At 41.1% G+C, this 18,298-nt stretch overlaps 1 protein-coding gene across 9 annotated transcripts in view; it reads left to right on the top strand.

Annotated features, from left to right (window-relative positions):
• SCHIP1 (schwannomin interacting protein 1) overlaps positions 1-18,298 on the top strand; it is a 155,824-nt gene that overhangs the window by 91,982 nt on the left and 45,544 nt on the right. The window contains exon 1 of one of the 9 annotated variants that reach the window (XM_082394076.1): positions 9,446-9,681. The exons of 7 other annotated variants lie outside the window; for them this stretch is intronic. Coding sequence is in view for 1 of the 2 variants with exons in the window: in XM_082394085.1 (XP_082250211.1) it covers positions 9,652-9,681 (30 nt within the window). In the remaining variant the exon portion in view is untranslated. Of the gene's footprint in view, positions 1-9,445; positions 9,682-18,298 lie in introns of those variants that run through there. One more of the 9 variants, XM_082394085.1, reaches the window with a different exon arrangement.

Below are 18,298 nucleotides of genomic sequence, written 5' to 3'. Positions count from 1 at the left end.
CTCCGAGTCCACTACCAGGCACTCCTCCGAGAAGTCTCAGACCAAATTAAGATACTCAAATCACAGCTGATTAAATCAATTTAAAATGTGTATCAAGATGCAAGGGAAGGAGATGGGATGAGCTGCCATACTTAGTGTGATATTGTGATGTGGTCTTCGTGCCTGCTTCTGTCACAGAGCTCCTAAAACGCTTGGAATTTCCTAAGTGATAGGAGCGATAAAGGTGTCTCTTGCTATGTTAGTCAGGTGACTTTTGAACATACCTCAGGATGGGGACCAGTTGCCTGAAGGGCCAACCAAGGGATTAGAGAGTTGGAATTTTCAGTCCCACCCACCCCTGACCTCAGAGAGGGGCCAGAGGTTGAATCAGTCGCCAGTGGCCTGTGATTTAATCAGTCACGCCTATGAAATGAAGCCTTCATAAAAATCCAAAAAGGACAGGATTCCGAGAGCTTCCAGGTCGGTGAGCACTTGGGGGTTTAGGGAGAGTGGAATGCTCAGGGAGAAGGCATGAAAGCTCTTTGCCTTTCCCCCATACTTTGCACTGTGCATCTCTCCCATCTGGCTGTTCCTGAGTTATGTCCTTTTATAATAAACCAGTAATCTAATAAGCAAAATGTTTCTTTGAGTTCTGTGAGCCACTCTAGCAAATTAATTGAACCCAAGGAGGGGTTCGTTGGAACCTCCCATCTATAGCCTGTTGGTCAGGAGCACAGGTAACAACCCGGAGTTGCAGTTGGCATGTGAAGTGGGGAGGGGGGACAATCACATGGACTGAGCCCTCAACCTGTGGAATCTGATGCCATCTCCAGGTAGAGAGTGTCAGAACTGAGCTGAATTGTAGGACACCCAGTTGGTATCCAAGAACCTGTGTTTTCATGTAGGGAAAACCCCACCTCCACATGAATTGGAATTGGTGCCAGAATCCTACTTGGGATATGGTCCAGGAATGTGAAGGACCGCACTACCTGAGTCTTGGGTTATGCAGTATTTACATGTCCAGCCTTTCTGCCACAGCCACCTTCCCTGTTGATGATATGGTTACAAGTCAGCCTTGAGGTTGTAGAAGGGAAGCCCAGTTAGACAGAAGGTGTCTGCCAATGACACACAACCTGCTTTATCAGAGACACAGGGGCAAGTCCCTCAGGCTCCCTCTGTAGCTTACCCCCTCACCTGATGAGCAGCTATGGAATTGTATTTCTTGGGCAGAGGACACATAGGGCCAGAATGGGTGTCACCAATGGGCAGTCAGTGTACCATCTAATGAATATTGAGTGCCTAAGGGTTATTTAGTGTGTCATGAATATTAGGCGCTTCTTTAGTCTTTCCATCCCTTTCTATGCTCAGCTTGATCTAGGTCTAACACATCCAGTTAACTAACTTCCTTTTTTTTTTTTAATTTTTATTTTATTTATTTTTGGCTGCGTTGGGTCTTCGTTGCTGCGTGCGGGCTTTCTCTAGTTGCGGCGAGCGGGGGCTACTGTTCGTTGCAGCGTGCAGGCTTCTCATTTCAGTGGCTTCTCTTGTCGCAGAGCATGGGCTCTAGGCTCGCGGGCTTCAGTAGTTGTGGCCCACGGGGCTTAGCTGCTCCGCAGCACATGGAATCTTCCCAGACCAGGGATGGAACCTGTGTCCCCTGCATTGTCAGGCAGATTCTTATCCACTGCGCCACCAGGGAAGCCCCTAACTTACTTTTTAATACTTCACATCTCATGAACTCTGCTTCATCGTCTAAATCTTGCACATTTCACTTGTGTCTGACAAGCCACTACATATTCATTATCTATGCTTAACACAGCTTGTAAGTTTCATCTAGCCCATTTGTTTTTCTTCTATAGCATTAATCAGCATTACTCAAATATTCTCAAGTAATACAGCAACACCTTCTACAAAATATCTTAGAAGAGCTTCCCCCACACTGCTCCGCCTCCCTGATTCCATTCTAGCCAGCCTCCCAGTCCTTGAGGTCTTCACCATCCTTCCTCCTTCAAGGACCCAATCAAGATACTCACCCATGTGTGCTCCTGCATCTTTCCCCATCTCCACTAAAATCTCCTCTTTCCTCAACGTTCCTTTATAATTTCACTGCCCGTATCTTCAGTTCCAAGGCTGAATGAAGCCCTGTTACGTGATCCTGATCTAACTTGTCCAGGACCTGGCCCTTCCAGTTATTTCCCACCCACCATAGTCAGTTTCTCCCGTCTTGCTGGCTCCTTCCCTGATGCCCACACAGACGTTTGGATCTCCTTATCTTAAAGACCAACCACCTCTCTGATTCCATTATACACTCAGGCTACCACCCCAATGCTCTAATTCATCCACAACCTTCTTTACAGACTGCTCTCTACACCGTCCCTCAACTTCTTAACCACTTGTAACTCGGCTTCCACCCCTAACACACTAGTATTCTCTCAAGGGAAACTGATGACTTCCTAATTGTCAAAACTTATGGCTTTTGTTTGTGTTTCCCTTTCCACCTGTTAGTCTTTTCTGCTTCCCTGCGGTATTTGAAGCCTTGACCCCTCACTCTGTTGGTTTTCCTTCTCCTCTCACCTTGTTGGCCACACCCCCTTTGCTTCCTCTTGCCCTCTGAATGCTGGTTTTCACCCAAGGGGATTGTCATTTTCTATTGCAGCTATAAAAGATCACCCCAGGGCTTCCCTGGTAGCGCAGTGGTTAGGAATCCGCCTGCCAATGCAGGGCACACGGGTTCGTGCCCCGGTCCGGGAAGATCCCACATGCCGCGGAGCGGCTAGGCCCGTGAGTCACAACTACTGAGCCTGCGCGTCTGGAGCCTGTGCTCCGCAATGGGAGAGGCCACGACAGGGAGAGGCCCGTGCACCGCGATGAAGAGTGGCCCTCGCTCGCCGCAACTGGAGAAAGCCCTCGCACAGAAACTAAGACCCAACACAGCCAAAAATAAATTAATTAATTAATTAATTTAAAAAATGTATATATTAAAAAAAAAAAAAAAGATCACCCCAAACTTAGTGACTTAAGTCAATATACATTTATTATCCTACAATTCTGGACGTCAGAAGTCCCTAACGAATCTCACGAACTAAAATCAAGGTGTCAGCAGAGCTACAATCCTTCTGGAGGCTCTAAGGGAAAATCCACTTCCTTGCCTTTTCCCTTTTCTAGAGGCCTCCCACATTCCTGGGCTCGTGATCCTTCCTGTGTCTTCAAAGCCAACAACGCTGGGCAGAGTCTTGCTCACACTGCCATCTCTCTGATTCTTCCTCTGCTGCCTCCTCTTTTTACCTTATAAGGACCCTCGTGATAACATTGGGCCCGCCTGGATAACCCAGGATAATCTCCTCATCTCAAGGTCAGCTGATTAGCAAGCCTAATTCCCCTCCCCCACCCCCAGCCCCCGTGGGGATCGATGTGCCCACCACAGTGGTGTCTTTGTTTCTGATCAGTCCTTTCTCTACAATCTCTCCCTTCATCTCATCCATTTCTGCAACTATCCTCTCCCCGCAAAAGACCCCCACGTTCTATCTGTTGACCTGACTTCTCTTTTGAGCCCCAGTTGCTTCCTGCACCTTCAACTCAAAACTTTATGGTGAAAAATAAAAGACCTCATTACTGCAACCCAATCCCTCAGAATCAGTTCCTCCTTCTAACTGCCTGTTTCTTTTCACAGCACCAAGTTTACTCTGGCAGTGGTCTCGAAACCTCATGACCCCGTGTCCTGTTCACTCTTCCAGGTCGGATCACTGGCTAGGTGCTGTCAGTTTATTTTTCACAGTCTCATGGAATACCTTCCTCTGTCTTTAACTTTCCATTCCCACTATCATCTCCATCCTTCAGGCCTCTCTTTATTCCTCGGACTGTTGATATTGCCTTTAATTAGGAGAAGGGGAAAAAAATCCATTTCTGTTCCTTTCCAGGGCACCTAAGAGCTGTTTTACATGTTATTCTCATTTTATCCTATCATCAACCCAATAAACCAGGAATTAACATCCTTAGTTTATAGATGAGGAAACTGAGGCTAAGAGCCATGAAGTAACTTTCTGAAAGTCACAATCATGTATTCATTCATTTAAAAATATTGAGAGCCTATTATATGCCAGGTATTATTTCAAATGTTGGGGATAATAGCACTGAATTAGCCAACCACGATCCAAGTTCTAAGGAAATTTACATTAATCTAGAAATAGAAAAGACAGACATTCAAGAAGTAAACAACCAAATGAACAAGATTATTGCCGTCTCCTGGCTAACCTAGCTAAGAGTTCTCTTGCTCTCCTGAATTCCTAGTGAGCAAACAACAAAATCTCTTTGGTAGCACTTTACTCATTCACCACTCTATGCAGTCATTTGTATACTGCCTTATTTCCCTTACCAAACTCCTTGGGGGCAGAAACACTTCCTCACGTGGCACATAATAGGAATTTCTTTCAACCACAAGGTTGTAAGGGTCAAAGGAGATGTTGGGGAAAGTACTTTGTAAACTGTAAAGCCATTTTCTAAGGTTTGTCATCATTGGTGACGCTGACTGTGATCTTCTTTGGGCAGGTTATTCAAGGACCCGATTCCCCTTGATGTGAACAGGATTAATTTTCCTCATAATTCCTTTTCCTCCCTTGCCTGGTAAAGAAGCACAACATAACGCTATATAAAATGTCTACCTGCTTTCCACAAATTCCTAAGGAAAAGTTTAAAAGTTATTGCTTAAAACAATGACTTTCTTGCTCATCTTCCCCACCCCCAATAACTTCATTTTTCCCCAATATTTCATTACAAACTGTTTCAAACTGAAAAGTTTTTAGGCGAATCTCCATTTATGCACCATACAGATTCTGCAATTACTGTTTTACTAAACTCCCTTTGTCAACAGCTTTCCATCTATCCATCCGTCAATTCATCTCATTTATTTGATGCATTTAAAGTGAGTTGCATTGTGACCACCTAGAGGTGTGGGATAGGGAGGGTGGGAGGGAGGGAGATGCAAGAGGGAAGAGATATGGGAACATATGTATATGTATAACTGATCCACTTTGTTATAAAGCAGAAACTAACACACCATTGTAAAGCAATTATACTCCAATAAAGATGTTAAAAAAATAAAAATAAAATAAAAATAAAAAATAAAATAAAATAAAGTGAGTTGCAGACATCCCTAAGCTATCCGCTAAATACTTCAGCTGCATATCATTAACCGGATCTTTTTTTATTCTTTTGAGGTAAATTTTACATACAATGAAATGCACAAATCTTAAATGTATTATTCAATAAGTTTTGACAAATGTAAACTCCTCTGTAAACCAGGCCCTTTCAAGTCATACAGCTTGTGCCAGAAAGTTCCCTATGCCCTTCCCAAGTCAGTCCCTGACCCCAGTAATTCATTTTTGAAACTGTATTCTCAGAGGACCTGCAGATGTGACTTTTTAACCACTATATTTACTACCCCCCGCAAAAAAACCCCTTCATTCTGTTGCTATTTCAAAAATTTATTTATTTTAATCTTTTTTTCCAGCGTTTTTGAGGTATAATTGACAAAATTTGTATATATTTAAGGTGTACAATGTGATGGTTTCACATTAATATACATTGTGAAGTGATCACCACTATCAAGCTAATTAGCATTCATTACCTCACATAGTTACCTTTTTTTTTCTTTTGACCCCTCGCCCCCTCTCCCTGGCAACCACGTGTTTGTTCTCTGTATCTGTGAGTCTGTTTCTGTTCAGTTATGTTTGTTCATTTGTTTGTCTTTTAAATTCCACATGTAAGTGGAATTTATGCCATATTCCACAGTGGAATACTGCAGTGGAAATCATGCAGTATTTGTCTTTCTCTGTCTGACTTATTTCACTTAACATAATACCCTCTAGGTCTATCCATTTTGTCGCAAACGGCAAGAGTGCCATCTTTTTTTATGGCTGAGTAATATATATATGCCACATTTTCTTTATCCATTCATCTGTTGGTGGACACTTAGGTTGCTTCTATATCTTGGCTATTATAAATAATACTGCAATGAACATAGGGGTGCATATATCTTTTCAAATTAGTGTTTTTGTTTTCTTGGGGAAAATACCCAGAAGTGGAATTGCTGGATCATATGGTAGTTCTATTTTTAATTTTTTTGAGGAATCTCCATACTGTTTTCCATAGTGCCTATACCAGTTTACATTCCCACCAACAGTGCACAAGGATTCCCTTTTCTCTACATCCTCTCCAACACTTGTTATTTGTTGTCTTTTTGATGACAGACATTCTGATGTATGTGAACTGATATCTCATTATGGTTTTGATTTGCATTTCCCTGATGATTAGTGATGTTGAGCATCTTTTCATGTGTCTGTTGGCCATCTTCATTCTGTTGCTATTAATTGCCACAAATGAAAAAATATTTTTCTGGATTTAAAGACATAATAGTTTGCTTGGTGGCAGAAATAGGATCATTAGCTTAATGAGGAAATGCTCTAATATTTCTTCTTTTAAAACATACCTTGGATTCGGATTTAGGTAGAACCACACTGCAACCTCCCTCTTACCTTATGATGGATTTTGATTTCAAGGCCAGCCTACATTGGCTCAGTCAAAGGGGGTTTATTTCTCCAAGTCTAGTGGCCCTCAATTTAGCAGTTTTTATATGAACACACTCACAAAGAAAATCTGGAGGGTTTTTTTTTTTTCCTCTTACTTTGAGGCCTTTTTGCTGCTGTTGGAGGATTTACGTTCTTGGGCATGTCACAACTCTCTTAGGCCTCAGTTTCCATATCTGGAAAATAACAGTTTATCTCTTGAGGTCCCATCTAAATCTGAAATCCAATACTTTTTATGGGAAGAGAAGTTGTGAAGACCTGAGAAGAAAAAATAATCTCTATGCTACATAGATCACACTACTTAAACAGTTCATCAATATTTTTTAGTCCAAAAATAACAAATGTCACTGTAGCTTGGTAAGTTATTCTAGCTTAAATGTTCTTGGAACAGCTGGTTTCTGTTTAAAGTTTTTTGTACTAGCAAATCATAATTTAAATTATAACACAAAGTCCTTTCCAATGAATGACTATAAAGGGAAGCTTGCTTGACATATTCCTCTTTTTTTTCTTTTTATCTTGTTTACACCTCTTGAGAGGTTTTTTGACAGGATTTAGGATACAATTGTCAGAAGTCTGTTCTCCCCAGAGCCAGCTCTGAGTCACTTCCACTATTTATGGAACAGCAACTGTGAAGAGTGGGATCATGTTTAGGCTTTTTTTTTTTTTTTTTAAACAACACATGATAAATGTCTTTAGGAGTTTATGTAATATATCCCAGAGCCTTCAGTTTTCAGAAGAGAACAGAGTCCAGGAAGCAACTTCTTAGACCTTGTATAGCTTGAAAGCATGCTCCCAAGCCTTAAGGTCATAGATTGTCAAAGTAGTAACTTGGATAAAGTTTTAACAGCCTTTCAAGTAAAGCTGTTCTGTCTTGGAAAGTTGGGATTGTGTTTTATGTTTGGCATAAAATTTCCATTTGATCTTATTTGCTACCTTGCAAAAGGAACTTTTACTTCGGCTTACTTTTCCTTGCACATACTTCGGATTCCAGAGCCTTCATCTGGGCAGTTGTATAGCAAAGCACTCCACAAAGAAGTCTGTCTCTGTCTCTGTCCTGTACGGATTACTCAACAAGGAGGGATGAAATTTTGGATGGGGATATGTTGCATGTTATTTCCTTTCACTGAAGAGTTTCTGTCCTCTTTTCTTCATCATCTTTTTAAGAAGACTCATAATCTAGCTCAGGCTTCTGCTTTGTTCATCAAGCTCTCATTGTGCCACCCGCCAACGAACAGGCCTCAAAAGTCTTGCACATGTTAGGTGGCCTAGCTCTCTCCTAGATTCCAGGGAGAAGGCCCGTGAGCTTTGCAGGGTGCATGTCCAGAGTGCTTTTTCCTTTGAACCCATTGGACCAGTGCTGAAATGCCAGCCTGTGAGATCATCAGCTGGGCCTTTCCTGCCACCTTTCCACTGTCCTAACCAGGAAGCTGAAGCCAGGCTTGTGAGTGTGTCTCTGGGGTTGAACTCAGAGGGCCAACTTTTCTCCTGTCAGAATCTCAAATCACGAAAATTAAGAATATTTAGAAAAATAGGTTTGTTTCTTTCCAAGAAGCAGAGATGTTATAAAATTAAAAATATATCACCAAATATTCCTAACACAAATTCTCAGCATTCCTTAAGATCGAGCTGGATATGAAAACTTGTCAAACATGTTGACTCCATTCATCGGGCAAAAAGTACTTGTTTTTCTCGATTAATAGCATAATGAAGACTTTGCAGTTATTAGTAAGATTATTTAAGAAGATAGATATAGCTATATCAAAATAGCTTAAGAATAATATCTCTATTGAATTTTTTTTATTTGATGGTTTAAATTCAGTCAAGATTTTATTGAATACCATTGACTTGCTCAGAGCCATTTTATTAAGAAATAGCAAGATGAGTTGCCCTATGGCAACTAAGAAATATAGATAAGAAAATTTTATTGTGTTTAGTTTTTAAATTATCTATCATTAAATTAGCTTCACAAATTTATAAGCCTAGTCGTTCCTCTTTATATATCCTAAAATCCTAGAACCACCCTGAAGTATTTTAGAAATTCGCTCCTCTTTTTACCAGAGACATGTATGGTCCAACTTGTATGTCCTTTGATTACTATCTGAAAGCCCAGAATCCTTTCCATTACTGTCTCTTAGGTGGAATGGTCTGTCTCTAGAATCATATTGTGCTATGTTGGGGGTGTCTATATATTCAGGTCACAGCATTGGGCCATATATATATATGGCCTTACTGGCAAAAAAAAACTTGCAGTTTCATTTCATTTTCATGAAATGAATGAATTATACTGACTTTAATACTTTAATAAGCTCCCTCCCTAAAAAATTATAGGAAAATTATTTCATCGTATTTCTGTTTGACTTAAAAAACATGCTGATAAGAGCCAAAAATAAGTGGGAAATCAAAAGAATTACAAAATAATATTTTTTGAAAGAATGAAGGCCCTCCTTTTAGTTATAAAGTTGACAAACACTTCAGACACTCAACACAGAGAACATCCCTTCAGTGTCAATATTCAGAACGGATTGTTTTCCCTTTCGCCTGTTAAAAGTTATGAAATGATCCTTAAGGCCTCTCGTTTCATAAGCACCATGCAAGCAGCATCTGCGGGCAGGAAGGATGATGCCGGAGGTTAGAAATGTTCAACTGCAACATTGATTTGTGTCTGTCTCTCTCCTTCTCCCTCGCCGGCCTTTTTCCCTTTAATGAGGACTAGAATGTTTCCACATCAGTTAACTGCCTTCATAAAGCACCAGAAGGTCACACCAGCCCCAGACTGATCCTTTCCTTTGTGCCTATAATATAATTGGCTGATTGTGCCAGTGATGAGCGCGCCCCCTCCCCCAGCCCGGTCCTAGCTCCATGTTTGTAAGCCTCACTGCTGCTTTCCGAGGAGAGCAGCTCGGCTCGCTGCGCGCTTCCCGGCACAGGCAGTGCCACTGCGCAGGTTGATCAGCGAAACAGCATCCATTTTAATCTGCGGGGAGCCCCTGCCTTCCCAGGGCTTGCTCTCCGCCAGTGGGTGCTCCGCGCTTTCCCTCCGCAGCTTCGCTGAGCAGTCCTGTTTGGGGTCTGCGCCCTAGGATGCACTGAGATGGTACATCAGGAGAACTGTTCGTATCAGGTAAGATTTAAAGCCTGATTGTGAGGCCGGCATCCTTTGGGAGAGGAGGCCTTCCTCTTCCAAAGCAGCAGGTTGCCTCTTTCCGGATTTTCAAGGGATTTTGCTATCCTCCACTCCTGGCCTTCATCGCATACAGTATCTGAATTGTAATTAGATTTTCTGGGGAGTAATGGGGCAGAAAACACTGCTTCTTTGGCCTTTAAAGCATATGTGAAATCCACTGAGGTGATCTGTGCTTTGCACATTCTGTATGTCTGTGCAAATGAGACGAACTGCTTTGAACTCTAATTGAATTTCAGGGGCTTTGGAGAAGGAAAATCTATCTGGAATTTCACGTAGATAACAATGAAAAATACGATTTTTGCTCATTGCGTAGGGTTGCGACTTGCTTCACATACAGTTTTTAGGATTGTCTTGAAGGATATTAAATAGGAAGTAATAATTGATGATCTAAGAATTTTCAAAAATTAGCTGGCATGCACTTGACGTTTAAAGTTGCACTTGTATGTCTCTCCAAACTTATTTTTACTAGTGTGTTGTTTTAAATGACTAGTAAATAAGAATTAAGGTACCAACATGCATAAAAAACTCCAAATAGAAAATTTTGAGTAATACATACTCATCTGTGTGCTAATTTGCTCTCTGGAGTTTTGAAGTAAACACAGACGATTTCAGAAGACCAGTTCTAGAGTGTGACTGGACTGTGGAGGCAACATTGAAAGTATCCTCGTTGTCAACAGACAACGAGAATGTTCTCAGAGAAATTGCTCTTTGCAGCAGCAAGCAATGGCTAGTCCAAGTCCTGGATAGTTAATATCAGGGTATCACTCAACTGACCGAGTTTAGACGCTCTAAGGGACCATTTCTCTAATCTAACAATACCTCTTCCTTGTGTGAGGTAGGTTACCTGAGACCAGCAGGTGTTTCTCATAAGGTCGGGTTTCACAGTGGTGAATATATGCAGGCAGAATAGTACATCTCACAAGACTCAAGGCAGTCATTTCTCAGCCAAGTATTGTGTGCCTAGAAAGTGTATTTATCCACTTTTTCTCTGCTTAATAATTGGAATTTTGTAACTGTAGACGTCTTATAGTATTTTTATTTTATAGTACATTTAGGGCCATAGATCCTAAATATCAAGATTGTGCTTCGTAGGAGCTCTTTCCAAGAGAAAAGGGTCATGATCTGAGGAAACAACCAAAACTTACACAGAATACCGTTTGGGAGCGTAGTGTCAACATCCATGGAGAGCCTAACCTACTTATGGCCTGGCTCCAGGTGATTAAATTACTATAATAATTAAAATCATTTTTCTGCTCAGTTTTCAAAGATGCTATGTAATTTAATTTTTGAAAGGCAAGATACTATAAGATTATCCCCTATATCTTTTCATTAGGTTGAGCATGGAATCACTGGTTTTACAAGTCAAAAATTAGTCAAATATCAGCAGTTTCATCTGGAGAGGAGAGATTTTTTTAGCCTACTGCTTCCAGAGGAAGACAAATTGATTTTATTTTATATGAACTACAACATATAACAGTCGTTATGTGTTCGATAGTTTTGAAGTATTTATTGCTTATTTTCACAATAAAATTACGTGCATTAGGCAGATAATAATAGGCAATAGATTCTGCATCTCCATGGAGTTTTATAGGACTATCTTCATGTGTATGTTCTTTTGAAATGCTCTACCTTTATTCATAACTCAGCATAAACAAAAACATTAACCTTGAAGCCACGTCTCAATCCTACTTAGAAACCTTAGTTTTAGAACCCACTGGGCACCATGTGCGTTTGGATTCAGAAAGGGCAGTTTCTCTAAGTGCTTGGCTTGATGTTGTCATGGTCACTGGTGATATCTACAGTTCGATGTTTTTCAGAAACTTCCCCTTTTCTGATGAAGGCTTATTTATTTATTAACTTATTCTTAAGGATGATAATGTAGTGGTTAAAGCAAATTCCTCAGGGTTAGCATCTCAGTGAGTAGAAGGAATTTATTTGTAGGACTGATTTCTTTCCTCCATAAATGTGTACCAAGGTTTCTTAATGGAGAGCCCGTGAATGGGGCTTCGGAGGCCATTCCCCTCAAACTTACTTGGACATTTTGGTGCACATGTCTAGACATATGTTGTTATTACTCTTGTTCCATCATCGTCGTCATCATCAGAGCAGTAACGGCCTCCTGACTGGTACTGCTCCTGCCCTTGCCCCCATTCCGTAGTCTGTTTTCAACACGTATCCAAAGCGATCTTTCAAGACCTAAGTCAGAGCCTGTCACCCATCTCAAAATTCTCCTCCTCGACATAAAAGCCCATGTCCTCCCAGGGCCCCCAGGGCCTTACATCACCTCACCCCTGATTCCTCTCCCACATCCCCCTCCCTCCATCCCTTCCTCCCCTCCCCCCATGCTGGCCTGGCCCTGCACTTGCTGCCCCTCCTGCCTGACGTGCTTCCTCCAGGTACCCTGTGTAGGGTTGCAGATTTAGCAAACAATCTGCAGTGTTTGGGGCATGTTTATATTAAAAAATTGTTCACTGGTAATGTGAAATTCAGATTCACGCGGGCATCCTATATTTGTCCTGTTGGTAACCCCCATGGCTTTCTGTCTCACTTTCTTCAGATCTTTGCTCAAATGTCACCTTCTTGTGAAGGCCTTCTCTGGACTTACTATGTCAACTTCCAACTCCCCAGTTCTATCCCAGTATTTCTGTTACACTTTATTTTTATATTTGGCATTCATCACCAGCCATGAGACTTTTACTCATTTGTCTATTTTCTGTCTCCCTCTCTCCATGGAAGCTCCATGAGGGCAGCGATTTTCAGGTTTATGTCCATCTGCTCTCCCAGTGCTAAGAACAAGCTCTCAAATAAAATGGATGGATGTGCCTACTGTATATAAAATTGACTAAGTAGAAAGACACTGTTAACATTCCATAGCATTGTGGTTTATTACATTTTGATGGCCATTGGGGTGACTTTCAATCCTATTCTAACCTCCTACCATTAATCTGCCCTGGTTTCAGTGTTTGTGGGTCAGATTATCCCCTTAATTCTTGTTCCTTTTCTCATCTGTGAAACGGGATTTTTCCTAGTTAACATCCTGGCATGAGAGTTGGCAGGTCCCTGCCAGAGGCCACCTTTCTGCATCAGCAAGTCAGTTACTGTGAATTAAGAGACACCTTCTCCCAATGCACATAAAGGGCTCAGTGAAGATTATAAGCAGCCCAGGAAAACCATGCATCACTTCACTTCCCAATTATTTATTACTAATATGTAGAAATATAGCTGATTCTCATGTATTGCTTTTCCAAATAGATGACTGTTTTGAAAAAAAGAGTGTCACTGCTTCCAAGAGCTTGAAAACCACTGCTTGAGGTGGATGGATGCACTGTGCTTTGAACAACTTAATCCAAGGAGGGATGATCAGAGAGAAGTTCTCAGGCAGAATTTTTCATGGTTGTTTTGTTTTAAAAGGTTCTCACATTGTCATCATCTTCGTGTACTTTCCTCCCTCCCAGGGTTTACATTAGCACAGAGGTTACTGCGGCATGTGTTGTCATTTTCAGTTGTAGCCGTGTTAAAAGATAGAGCTATCAACCTCCATTTTCCAGTCTTGGGAGGAAGCCAGTCTCTTCAGGAAAGAGGCTTGCCCACAGCTTCAGTCCTGGCAGCCTTCAAGAGGTCAGATTCTTCTAAACGATCTCTGATAGAAAGCTTTGAAATATCGTTAACTTGAAAGTACACGCTTAGGTCAAAGGGTCCATTTTGCTTAAAAACTCCCAAATATTTTCTCCTCTCTCCCTGCAGTTCATTTTGGAGATTGATGTGAATGTAAAGCCAATGACACGCTTTTATCCCTTTCTTTCCGTTGCTTAAATTCCCTTATCACCACCCCAGATACAAACCACACCCTCACGTTCTTAGCTACCATAGGAATAGAGGAGAAAGAAAGTAAAATGGTATGTGAATGACTCTCGTCCTTTTCCTCCCTTGGGAGCATAAAGAAACTCTTCTTCAAATACACACCTGGTCTTGAAAAAGCAGAGTAGAAATCTTTGATGCTTCCCCATTTTCTTTAGGATAAATTTCCAACCCCTTTGTATGGCAGTCAAGGCCTAACCGTGATCAGAACCCTGGGCAGAAACACTCCTCCCTCCAAACCGCTATACTCCTGCCCCCAAATTGCCATCAGTCCTTTTTCTTTGCTGTGATGCCTCAGCCTACAAAGTCTGCCACCCACACACCTGCTTCTACCTGTTGCAAGCTGATGTACTCTGAGGCTCAAATGTCACCTCCTTCAGGAAGCTTTCTCCTTCTCAGTGCATTTTGCTTTTACTTCTGTTAGAACCCATTTACAGCTAGTGACATATAAGTCTGTCTCCCCCATTAGACAACAGGCTTCTTGAGAACAAAGACCTGATTTTCATTTCCTGCCCTGCAAACATAGTATGTGTTCAATAAATGTGTGTTGGACTGAATTGCATCTTCTACAGTTGGTGCTGTTCCGAGTCCCCAGGACGAGGCTTTTGCATCATAATACCAGAGAGAAGCTCAGATCTGTGCACTGCAACAGGGAGTTGGTGAAGCTGATCCTGGTATTCCGTATACCTGGCTTACGAGCCTCTTTCCCAGTTGCCAGCATCCCATATGCCGAGATGGGAGACACAGTGCAAAGAAGAAAATGAAAGAGACAGACACCCCCCCCTTCCCAGAGACAATGCATTAAGAACACACCTCCATACCTACTTCTCCTTCACCAAGAGAATTTTCCCAAGGTGAACCTCATGGTCCATCCCCAAGTACTTTTTCAAAATACCTGTGGTCAGTTGAGGCAAATACTCATCCTCAAGCCACCTTTCTTAATATATTGAATTTTGCGAAGTTTTCAGAAATCTTTTTACCACATAGAGGGATAATTTTACTGGCTCCTGAAACACCAAATACCTCTTGGACAAAATGTTTCAGCCCAATTGAAGTGTCATACCCAGCACATAAAAGATGTGGTATTGTGTATGTATGACTGATTCACTTTGTTATGGAGCAGAAGCTAACACACTATTGTAAGGCAATTATACTTCAATAAAGATGTTTAAAAAAAAAATAAAAAAAAAAAAAAAGATGTCCTATATTGGTCTCAAATGATAAAACTAGGGATTATATCAGTTTAAATAGTACATTAAAAATTCTTGCTGGAGAAAGTAGTAAATAGCCTTTCATGCCCAGATTCTAGTGGGTTATTTCATGGTTAACAAAGGAAAGGAAATATAGTCTGTCCCTATTGACACCAGGGCAAGGGAGGGCTCATTTCCCAATTCCCTCTTCCTGTGAATGAGAAAACAAGGTATCAAATTTGACTTCATTTAAGATTCCACTCAATTTAAGCCTGGTTTCATCCATAGCAGGGAAAAAATATATTGACCTAATGGAGAGGGGAATTTCAAAGCATTTAGTGCACTCTTTGATACAGGCTTTTAAATATAAGTTCAATGAAAAATAAATAAAGTTCAATGAAGTTATTTTTCCATCTTGTTCTATAGATTTTTATTTGATTGGGAAATTTTTTTCCCCATAGTTAAGTGCTGAAGAATACTTGTTTTCATTGTTTTGCCTGGTTGGGGTATAGTTGTGTTTTGCCTTGTTGAGATGCGGTGTGTTTGTCTGAGGAGAGAGTAACATGTCCATCACCTTAAAAATTAAGAAAATAGTTCTGGATGTAAACTCGTCTGCACTTGTTTTTAGGCTGTATATCTGAAAATCTAATGTTGTATATTTTTTACCACAAAAGGAGCACAGTGATAGGTGCCCAAATGGGGGGAAAAATCATGGATTTTTTCAGTATTCATACAGGATTTCAGTATGGGCCTGATCTGAAATAGAAATTTAGTACAAGCACATCATTCCTATTTAAAGTAGCACTGGGCGCCTCAAACATCACATTTTAGACATCAAGCGATTTTAAGAAATAAATATGCATATGCATATTTTAAGCCAAAAGTCTAGTATTTTCTCTTGGAAAGGGGCTGGGGATAGAGGAGGGGAAGGAAATGGAAACATCACTATGATACATATCAGTGCATGCATGATTTTTGGAGAGTAGAGACCCCACCTTCACACACACACACACGCACACACACACGATCTTAAACTAAGATTTCACATGCAGAAGCTCAACATCAATAGCGCCGTATTCTATCATTTATTTATATTCTCTATACCAAGGGAAAATTTGAAACCTTGGTGTACTTAGTATTCCCCTGGGCACTATCTAGAAGCATCAGAAATTACCAAGCTTCCTGAAATAGAAAGTACTTTGATAAAATTGCTTGAATTCAGAAGAAAACAACCATCCAAAGGCCTAGTGACAATCAGCGTAGGAGAGCCATTAAGGGGGAGAGAATGCTAAGAACACAGAAAAACATAATGAGGGCATTAATCCTGGTCTCCCTCGGAAGCTGTGCCGCCGTCGTCCAAGTGACTGCAGTTGAGTTTCTTGTACTCAGTTCTTCAGCTGGGCAGAAAGCTTGACGTCTGTGGTTCTCAGTTTTTCTGATGTGGGTCAACGACTGGCACTCTGTCTCCTCCCAACATTTTCACCTCCTCCACTCCATGCTCCCAATGCCATTAGTTTAACTTTTTAAACCTACACTGAAAAGTCCACTGCAAAATTGCACGCATATGTTCGTGGTTTATCTAGCTATCGGAATACCTTAATTGAAAAGCAAAGCAAATTTAGACGAACATTGCACAGAAGAAAATAGTTTATTTGAAAAGAGATTATAAATCAGGTGTCGGTTTGTATAGCACATGGAATTTGGATATTAAGGTAGAAGGAAAGGCGGTAGGAGGCTAAAGGGTTAATCAGGATGAAATAGTTTCCATCAATAGGAATAGGAAAATCTTTTGACAATGCATAAGTGATTTCCCAGTAATGCGGTGGGTGTTCGCACAGTCAATAATTTCCACCAGTGGCCGATAATGATCATTTAAAAGCATTAGCTCACGTGAGCAACGCACCTTGCAGTTCAGATCATGGCTTGACAGGAAACTGAAGCTCTCCGTTCTAGTCCTTGAATTTCAGGGCAGTGGGGTGAGCAGAGGCCCTTTCAACCTCAGGGACTGTAAGTGGCTCTGTGTACATTTTCTAAGGGGAAGCATTAGTATCTGGGCCCATGTTTTGCCAGCACAGTTCATTTTAGAGAGGGCAGCAGTAGAGGAAGGAACCAGGAAAAATTCTCTGTAGGAAAGACATGAGTGACTGTTATCCCCTTGTTTGTGCGTAGCTGCTACAAAACCACCAACCATTATGTTCAGCTCAAGCCTTTTGAGGTCGTGTTTTGTTTTGTTTTTTCCTTTCCTGCGTTCATTTGGACCTCTTGGAAGTGAAATTAATTACAGCGTTGATCCCAGGCGTCTAAAGTCAAGATCTTGCTACCATGCCTAGAAATATGATCTAAAATAATATAATCTCTTATAATGAATTTTTTCAAGGTCTAGAGCTGTGCTTCTAAAATTTAAAGCGCACTCAAAAAATCCTAGCGCTCTTGTAAAAGTGCATTTTTTGATTCAGTAGGTCTGGGGTGAGAGCTGAGAGTTTGCGCTTGCAGTCTGCTCCCAGGTGATGTGCGTGCTCTGGTCGGAGGACGCACTTTGAGTAGCAAAGCTCTAGAAAGCATCGAAGATCAGTTCACATGTTAGGAAAATAGCAGGTATTTTAAGCCGGCACAAGCCATCCAGATAGCGGTGGTACAGCTCCTTCTGGAAAGGGTCTGGTCTACGAGTGTATGTGTTGAGCACTTCTTTAGGGAGGGTACAAAATAAATTCATCACCACTGGGGACCAAGTTTCAAGAGGAGATGTTTTATCACTTGTCTCTATATTAGTACTTATTAGAGAATCACTTATGCCAAGAAAAGATGTAGGGGGTAGAGGAGGGGAATGATCTTTAGTACTTTCTTAGTACTAATCCTTGCTGCTGTTGTATGGCTGGGGAATTTCCATCTTGGATTTTGAGGTGCCCTTCTCCAAAAGGTAATATATTATTAATGTATATGCATATGCATTTATATGTATGTATGTGGTCAATGTATTATTGGTGTATGTAAATTAATTTGAATATGTTTATACATATACGTAGTTAATAGTGAGGGTTCAGTCATTTTAACTGTATATTTAAGACCACCCTGTTAAAATTAAAGTCAAAAGGTATTAGTAATTAGGCTTATAGTTTTATGTACCTTACTAAGTCTTGTACTCTCTAAGTTTTTATTGGGAATTCCCTGGCAGTGCAGTGGTTAGGACTCAGCACTTTCACTGCGGTGGCCTGGGTTCAATCCCTGGTCGGGGAACTAAGATCCTGCAAGCCGTGTGGCACAGCCAAATAAATAAATTTTTATAGCTGCATCCGTGTTAGCTCTTGATTATAGACTGCTAAGTGGGCTAGGATGCTAGCCTAGGTAAGAGGCTGAAATCACTGAAGTTCACGGTAGGCCCCCTCCTTCAACCTGAGCAGACCCGTGTTTACCTTCTAAATGTATGTGGTTTCCACAGAAGATTTCGGTTGAAAAGCACTCATATGAACTATTAATGTTTCCTTCTGTGGACAACGTTCCAAGGACAA

The sequence above is a fragment of the Balaenoptera borealis genome, assembly GCF_965194805.1.
Source record: "Balaenoptera borealis genome assembly, chromosome: 5".
NCBI classification, from domain to species: domain Eukaryota; kingdom Metazoa; phylum Chordata; class Mammalia; order Artiodactyla; family Balaenopteridae; genus Balaenoptera; species Balaenoptera borealis.
The sequence above is the reverse complement of the archived record's forward strand: the minus strand, read 5'-3'. Positions and strand labels throughout refer to the sequence as shown.